At 32.3% G+C, this 8,817-nt stretch overlaps 2 protein-coding genes across 2 annotated transcripts; one reads left to right on the top strand and one right to left on the bottom strand.

Annotated features, from left to right (window-relative positions):
• Positions 1–227: 227 nt before the first annotated feature.
• Positions 228–1,224, top strand: LOC141714928 (uncharacterized). The gene is made up of 4 exons (XM_074518423.1): positions 228–593; positions 682–790; positions 865–1,019; positions 1,107–1,224. The coding sequence occupies exons 1-4, from the start codon at positions 583–585 to the stop codon at positions 1,222–1,224; spliced, it is 393 nt and encodes a 130-aa protein (XP_074374524.1). The 5' UTR covers positions 228–582.
• Positions 1,225–2,290: 1,066 nt separating this feature from the next.
• LOC141711022 (uncharacterized) lies at positions 2,291–4,179 on the bottom strand. Its single transcript, XM_074513484.1, has 7 exons — positions 3,931–4,179; positions 3,757–3,830; positions 3,325–3,676; positions 3,164–3,202; positions 2,909–2,965; positions 2,719–2,804; positions 2,291–2,621 (listed from the first exon to the last, which is right to left on the bottom strand). The coding sequence occupies exons 1-7, from the start codon at positions 4,142–4,144 to the stop codon at positions 2,388–2,390; spliced, it is 1,056 nt and encodes a 351-aa protein (XP_074369585.1). The 5' UTR covers positions 4,145–4,179; the 3' UTR covers positions 2,291–2,387.
• Positions 4,180–8,817: the final 4,638 nt, after the last annotated feature.

Here is an 8,817-nt window from a genome sequence, read left to right as displayed (position 1 = left end):
CATTTTCAAACGATACCAAAGTTAGACCACTTGAACAGAGCAACGTTTACATTGATAAAATGGTCTTTGATTTCTATGATCTTGCGGATCTCCAGCAGCTTGCCAAGCAGACTACATACCTTGCCGGTAAGGGAAACAGCTTGCCCCTATTATATAAATTTACCTTCAATTTCCATATATATATATATATATATACTAATATTTGTAAATGTTTTTCAGATGTAGTTGGTATTATTCAAGAACCAGAGCTTACTCTTGCAAGATTTAAAAACAAATTAGGCAATCCCCAAACCCAAATGAAGTTTCATATTTCAGATGGGAAGACAACAATCAGAGTAACTTTCTGGGATACATTTGCTGAGTCCTTTGAGGAGGCTCTTAAGGAGAAGTTTGAGGAACCTCTTATTCTTATAGTTGGTTGTGGTAGAGTAACAGAGTGGCAAGGTAATGTAACATATCAGTGCATAATACGATATTATTTGGTTTAGCAATGACAATGATTATTATGCAGGGGATGTTGATATTTCAAACATAAGAGCAACATCATTTCACATTAATAGCAACCACCATAGTGTCCATGATATGCGCAACATGTATGTCAAATTAACTTCACCAACAATGTAAACATTACAAAATCATAAATATGTATTTAACAATTTTATTGCTTTATTTGACATTAAGGATGAAAGATCCAAACTATAAGAACCAACAATACTTATTAGGGAAAAAACCAGAATTGAAGGTCATTGCGGTTGAAGAAATTATGAATTACAATCTTAGTTCAGCTGAGGTAAATACTACCAGCAATAATTTTTAAATTTATTTTTCGTAACTAAGTTCTAAATTTATATGCCTTATCAACAGAAGGAGTTTTTATGTGATCTTACCGTGTCTACTGTTCTGCAAACTACGCAATGGTTTAGAAACATATGCACATCCTGCTATGAGGATACTTATTCTGTTGATAACTTGCAACTTTGCAAATGCATTGGTAGAGAGGTTCCGTACCCCCTTAAATGGTATATTGAATATGTCTTCCAAAAATAAATTTAATTCTTATGATTTGGAATTTTATATTATCTTACTGTACTAATTATTTTTTGTAGGTTTAAAATTTCTTTATTGTGTATTGATGGCACCAGAAAGGTTGAAATTAAAGTTGGCAATGTAGCAGGTCAGAAACTATACAAAGCAAACGCAAATAACCTATTCGACCCGGTATAACATAATCTAATAGTTTCTATTTATAAATTTTTCGTAGAAGAATATTAATACTTGTAATGCAGTATGATGGACCCGAACTTGAGAAGCTCTTGAAGAAAGTCGAGGACCAGACTTATAGATTCCAACTATCAATCAAAGAAGATAACATTAATCCTATAAACTCAGTTGTGGTGGCAGAAGACATCATACCAAAAGACTATTTGTCCGACGACACAGATGAAGAGCAGCCCAAACCTATAGAAGAATCTCTAGCGGAGGTAATTTTCCTTTCTTTAATACTATTTTACAAATTTTACTTTATGTATTCAGATTTAAAATTCTTATTTTTCTGTCTTCATGAAGGCATCGACATCCACCTTTCATATAGAAGAAATTTCAGAGAATAACTAATTTTCCTAATTGAACAATCAGCTTACAGCAACTACACTAAGACGATGACTACATTCTCCAGTTTAGTCAATGTATGTGGTGAATAGGAAATGGTATTTGAGTTTACTTACATACCTATTTACTTGAATGTTATAAGTTCCAGTTTGTTATGTTCACTAATTTAAATATTTTTATCTTTAGCATTTAAGACATTTTGTACTATATTCCGGATTACAATAGTAAATTATTAATCAAATTTCTTTATGTAATAGCTATATAATTCTATTAAATAAATTTGAAATAAAAATCAATAAATTAACCCCTGCCACTAAAGATTATTCATGGATTCCCTGACTTTAAAAAAGACGGTAATAATATTATAATGTACTATCCAAAATTGTAAAAAAAATTAAATCATACAAATTAGGCAAATGGCACTTCTATAACGGTTAACCATAATGACAAGTATCAGTTATCCTTCTTTTTACATTGCAAAATTATCAATTAAGTGCAAAAAACCAGTAAATCTTTCGATTATGTTTTGGTACTACATATGAAAACCTTACATTTATAGTAAGAATATCAAAGTGATTGGGTTTAATTTTCAATTGCATTCCTTAATAATATTTTATAGAAGAAAGTGCACAATTACATGTCACTGTATGCAAACAAGTCAATATTGAGGCACGTTACCCTGTTTAATTATCCTCAAACATACTAAATAATTACTCTGCCTCTATTGGCAACCACAAAGAGCCAGTTTTAATGAAGAGACCTCACACCCACTTAATATCTCATGCACGAATCAAAGTTACAGTGAAATTTAATTTACCCACAAGTTTGAAGACGAGATGTTGATTTATTTCCAATTTGTTGTTAATTATGAATTCATCCCAACCAATTCCAAATCTGCATTTTTTTCCTCTTTTCAGCATCTCGACAGAAGTACGACTATCTCCATATAACAACGTGGTTCTCACCCTCTTTTTCCACTTCCTCGCTACCTTCCGTAAGTTAGGTCCTAAATACTGAAATTAAAAACATCCTTTGACATTTGGAAATTTCAACACATACAGAATAAACAATTCTAAGTTATTTAGTTTCATATTAAGAGTAAGAAATTACCGCCTCATGACATTGCTGATCAATATGTGATTTCTTAAGAACAACGTGAAACTCCAAGATTTCTTCGTTATGAACTACTACTCCTTCTGGATATTCATTCAGTAATTTTGTGTCAACTAAGAATATTTGTGTAATACAAATTTAAATAAAACTATAACATATTTTTACTTCTGGTAACACTTAAAGGTACCTGGGGGATCTCCAACAGCCTTATTAGTCTCTTCAATTTGAGTAGCCGAGCCATATTCTGCATTACATTTTGCAGAATAAAATAAAAGAATTACCGTTCTATAATTTAACAAAGTACTTATATTGAAAAGTACACAACAGTGCAAAAAGTTTTTCCACTTTAACTTAATAATTTCCACTTAACAGACTGAAAGTGTTGTTTGGTTTAATTCCTAAAAAAACAAGTGCATTGTACGGCGTAAAGAATTCAACCTACCTTCTGAATCATTACTGTCTTCACTTCTCAATACTAAACCTGCAAGAAATATGTTTAACATAAATTATTAACTAATAAACAAATATAAAACTTTATGATTTCTTTACAAAAAGGAAAAAATTAAGATTTAAAAAGACTTTACTTCTTTTGGAAATTTTTACCTTCAATAACCATATTCCTATTTTCTGGAATTGAAATTTGCTCATTGTTGCTTTGTACTTCACTATTTTTGCCCACAAACAACTCAGAACTGAAAATTCCCCTCATATTTTGTCCGCAATTAGTATGGTACGTATCATACAAAGATATTGAGAAAGTGGAATTCCCCAAATAATTGAACATAATAATGTAATCCTTCTGCACTTGCAACTTCTTGAATTGTTCTTTCAAACCAAAAATTTTACTATCAGAAAATGAAAATGTGAAATATAATGCGGTAGTTCCCTCGACTAGTATATTAACCACACTCCTAATAGTTATCCCAAATATCTTCACAAACACATGTGGAAGTTCCTATCATTGAAAAAATGTACTACTTTAGTACACTTAAGTTAATTTATATAATTTTATGATGCTTAATATAAAACACTTACAAGTTCTCTATTCATAATGGCTGATTCAGTTACAAACTTTAGGAATCTGAAGTGCAAAGGCAATTCTGAAATACCTGATCCAAAATTCAAAAATATTAATTGTTTTACAAAAAAGTTTTAAAAAACTAGGATTTGTGGACTACATTTTTTTATGTTAATAGTTATGTTTTTAACCTGATACATAAAGTTCTGGGTAAATACTTGCTCTGTGATATACACAAACCCCATAGCTGCAATCATTTTCCGTCTGCCAGAATACTATAGTATCCCCAACTTCGATTAATGCCGCTTTCACAAATCGGAGCCAATAATCACCAAAAAGGACATAGCCAGATTTCCATTTTATATCAATACTCCAGAAAAACTTTTCAAATCCAATTCTTATCATGAAACATGTTTTTGGAAGATTAATTTTACTGCATGCATTTTCTGGCAGCACCTAAAGAAGTTAAACCTTATTAAAATGTAAAATGAAAATCTCAAAATAAGATTTAAAAAATATAGTTACCGCTACGAATTCGTCACCGGCTAGATGTTTAGTCTCGATCACCAATTCATACAGGCCAACACTATTATCCATTGCATTACGGTAAAATGTAGAACGAAGCATATCTGATTCCACCTCTTTCGCCACAGAAGAACCATTAATAAGACCAGCAGTAATAACACGATCCTCATGATAATTAATTTTAATTGCATAAGGGTTATATATTTCAATTAAGAAATTACTACTACCATCATAATGCAGTCTCACAGGATGATATGGTTTTATAAGATAAAAATCCATCAAATCTTCCAAACCTTCGATGTACTTAACCTTAGCATCAATGGTAGCACTCCAACTTCTACCAGAGTTCACATGCACAGAAACATTCCTCGGTATGAAACTGCCAATTTCAGAAGCAAAAGAACTGGGTAACTCCTGCAAGAAAGTGGTAACACAGGAAATATGTCAGCAATTGATAAATGAAAAAAATGACAGAAGTAATCAAATTTCTGAAAATGCTTACCAGTTTACCATGCGTAAAATTTTGAATCGTGTTAGTACAAACGAAACTAATTTTGGATGATCCAATTTCCATTTTCGGTTACAGCTTTGAATAAAGGAAGAAAAGGGGTTTCAATAATGGAAGAAAGTAACCTTTCGTGGCAGACAAAGTAGTAGGTGGAGGTTAAAAAAATTATTTTAACATTAATGCACTGTTAACTGTTCACACTACAACATTTTCATTAAAAGTCAACATTTTAAAATATGGTTTAAAAATTTACACCAAAAACAGCATTATTTAACAAATGGTTACACCTGTCATCAATGTAATTTTAGATTTATTATGTTTTCTTAAATTCTATTTCCTTAAACAAAGGCAAATCAATTAAAAAATTCATAAACTTGGAATACATTTAAACAATAAATAAGTGCAATTAAATAAAATAAATATAATATAATTAAGAAAATGCTAAGCGCAGCGGGCTCAATGACTGTTATAATAAATTTGATATGTTTTTCAGTCCTAATACGTGTGCAAGAGAAAGGGAGAGTATCTGTGTAATAACCCCAAAAATTTTGAACTTTTTTTGTAACCCTTATGAATAGTGATTTTGCTGATTATGCTGAATAAGAAAACTTTTCATGCCACACTATGTAGGGGTTCTTTTATTGGTATTCTCATATCTTATTAGTACTCTATATGGTATATAAGTGTATGTAAAGATCGTCAGAATCCAAATTCGAACGCTTTGATTTTTCCCGAAAACCCACCAGATACAAAAAGAATTAAGTATAAGGTAACATGATTAAAAGGATTTTAATTCAAGGATTATAAGAGAGGATCATAAAAGGAATATAAAATATTGAGAAAGGTTTAAGGGAACCTAAGTAATGAGATCCCGGGTATGATCCCTCAAACGATAAACGAGAACAAAAGTTAAGCGAACTGTATAACAGATAAGCGGTCATTAGCCAAGTAATTAGGGGTTAATCAAAGAGGTTAGTGGGTGATGATGTCATCACACCAACAAGAAGAAGACAAGTGTAAGAAGATGACATAAGAAGGGTGACATAAGCATGACAAGGAGAAGTGTTTTGTTGGATGATTCCAGGCCAAGTAAAAGTTACCATGGTAAAAATATTCTAATTAATTGTCAAAGCCAAAAGGGAATCAACCAATAATTAGCATAACACAAAAATCAAGAAGCTCACTTTGTTCCTCAAGAACAAAGCTCTCGGCCCCTTTCCATTTCAAGAGAAAAGAAAATCTAAATTCAAGTTCCAAGCATTGTTAAATTGTGAGGTAATTATCCAAGGTTCCTTGTACATAGATATAGCTATCCTATGAATCTAAGCTTCCATTTCCTTCACAATATCTTCCAATAATTCATGGAAGAAGAGGGTGAATAGTGTTTTCAAGATCTTAAAAATTTTGATCTTGTGTTTTTGTTTAGATATAGCTTTGGTAAGGATTTTCAAGGGTGATTCCAAGCTCCTTAGTTACTTCTACTCACCAAGGAAGGTATAATCTTATACCCTAGCCCTACTTTTGTATATTTAGAGTTTTTATGTTTGGTATGGTTCATGAGAAGCATGATTCTTGTATACTTAGAGTGTGGTTGGAATTGTAATGAGTTTGAAGTTGTAAATCTTGATTATTGGTTAATGAACTTAGGTATGGCTTTTAGTTCATGATTGAGAGTAGTATAAATTGGAAATCTTGAGATGTTAGGGCTGTTGTAGTAAAGTATGGATGGAGTTTGGTTGTAGTAATGATTGTGGGTTGATTTTGGATTGATTTGGAGTGGTATAAATTTGGTAATCGCGTAAACATAGCCGTCGTAATGCCTGATTTACCTTAGACTGCTTTTGTTCTTAACATCAGGACCCGTGAACTCACTGTTAGGTTTTGACCATTGTCATTATTAGATGGTTCATGTTACGAGCTTCATTTTTATATGTGGTTCGCTTGAATCCGATGTACGGTTTAGGAGAAACGAACGTTTTAAGTAACGGCGTTTCGCGAACGAACCATTACCCCTCGCCTTACTTTGAAACCTTAGTTAAGGCCCTTAAATGACTAATTGGAGTATGAAACAATTATGTAAAGTGGGTTAGGCAGTTGGTAGGGTACTCGCGAAAGAATCGCCTTAAAATTCTTAATGGTTAATTTATTAAAAATGGTGGAGCCAAGGGTACTCGAGCGACTTAAGTGAATCGTTAAGCGCAAAAGCGAACGTTAGGGTCTAATTGGTTAAAGTGTAGATTCTTAAGCGACTTTGGTTTAATTCCAACTTATATAATATTTATAGGTTACCAGACTCGTCCCAGGCCTTTTATCACCCCCAGTCGCTCAGGCAAGTTTTCTACCCGTTATACTGTTGTTGTGATGTATATATGTATATACATTATCTTGTGATAGATGCATGATGGTTATTAGCAAATCTTTCGATATATTGGAGCATGTTGATATGGTTTATATGCATGCCTGTTTCGTAATCTTGATATCTAATTGTTGATTCAAATGCTTATAAGTGGCATAATACCTATGTTAGAGATATGCAGTAGTTGCGTATACCCTTGGTATAGGGGACCCAAAGGTGAACATTTTCTAAACCGGGAGATGATGTTCCCGACTATATTATATATATATATTTATATATATATAAATAGATTTCAAAACTATTAATCGAATAAGGTTTATTCGATAACTTTATTTTATTTAATGAATATTATTTTGAATATTCATTCGAGGACTTATGACTCCGCTTTATTTTATTTAATGAATATTATTTTGAATATTCATTCGAGGACTTATGACTCCGCTTATTTATTAAATAATATTCTTTATTTTATTAAAGAATAATGTTTCTATAATCAAACTTATTTTCGATTATTCAAATAAAGATCGTACTTTCGTATAAGTATATCTTTGGTTATTTATTATTCATTTCAAGTATGAGTTTTAAAACTTCTACTTCAATTATTTTTATAAAGATTATCCTTTATGGGAATATTATTTAAATAATAATATTCATATATTTTCAAATATATCGGGACTGGTTTATTTTATTAAATCAGCATTACTCCAAACATTCTTAAAATTGTTTTCGAGTCTTCAAAAATGATTTTTAAAAGTTAGAGCGGATCCCAAAACTTATTTTTATATTTAAGATCCTCCTTTCGAAGGGGATTTAAATACTCGCTCAAAACCTGAGGGATCCGGCTCTGTGGCGTATTTTATATTCGCAATAAGATTGCTGTTTTGATAAAAGAGTTTTTGATTACTTACCCAACACTAGGGAAATAAAATTCTTGGAACAAGTTAATCCATTAACAGGCACCGCCTGGGAAAAATCGGTGAGTTTTCCTCTCCAACTAGATACGACTTCTTGGTGGAGCCGTATCAACAAGTTTCTACTTGGGGAAAGGGGGGACGAGCTTTACGTTTCAGAGTCATGGATTTCATCTGAACTAGGAGTGGCGTAAGTGGTCGAGTGGCGCCGGCCCAGCCTTATTATATTGGCCCAAATGGCCCAGAAGTTCCGCTAAGACGGTCCATTCCTTAGGAGTCCAGGGTTTGGTTGACAAGTAAATCCGACTGTTCTCCTCTACATGTAGAAAATGGCGGGGTTGCACTACTGCGATTGATCATCGTAAGTGGTCTTCCTGGCGCGGCAAACTCCCGTAATGAGTTCATCATCATGTTAGGATATTTCTGCAACACTACCCGGTGCATTTCGATCGAATGGCTACGGATGGGTGATTGCCGAAGCATTGACAGGGTCAAACAGTTATAATGATGTTTCCATCAAATGAAGTATCTTGTAACTTCATCTCTTTTGAATGATATTTGAAAGATTGAATTTATTCAGGTCTTATCTTGTAGTCTCATCTATGTGATGGACTTTTGAAACTAATTATAACTTGAACGGTGGTAGTTCAAGTAGTATTCAGAAAAGATATAAGTATATTGGAGTATCTTGTAACTTCATCTTTTAAACTTATATCTAGTAAATGATTATCTTATGCATGTCAAAGATTTTTAGAAAAATGTTGAGACATGGCTAGAT

This window comes from Apium graveolens, chromosome 3 (genome assembly GCF_009905375.1).
Source record: "Apium graveolens cultivar Ventura chromosome 3, ASM990537v1, whole genome shotgun sequence".
NCBI lineage: Eukaryota > Viridiplantae > Streptophyta > Magnoliopsida > Apiales > Apiaceae > Apium > Apium graveolens.
The sequence above is the reverse complement of the archived record's forward strand: the minus strand, read 5'-3'. Positions and strand labels throughout refer to the sequence as shown.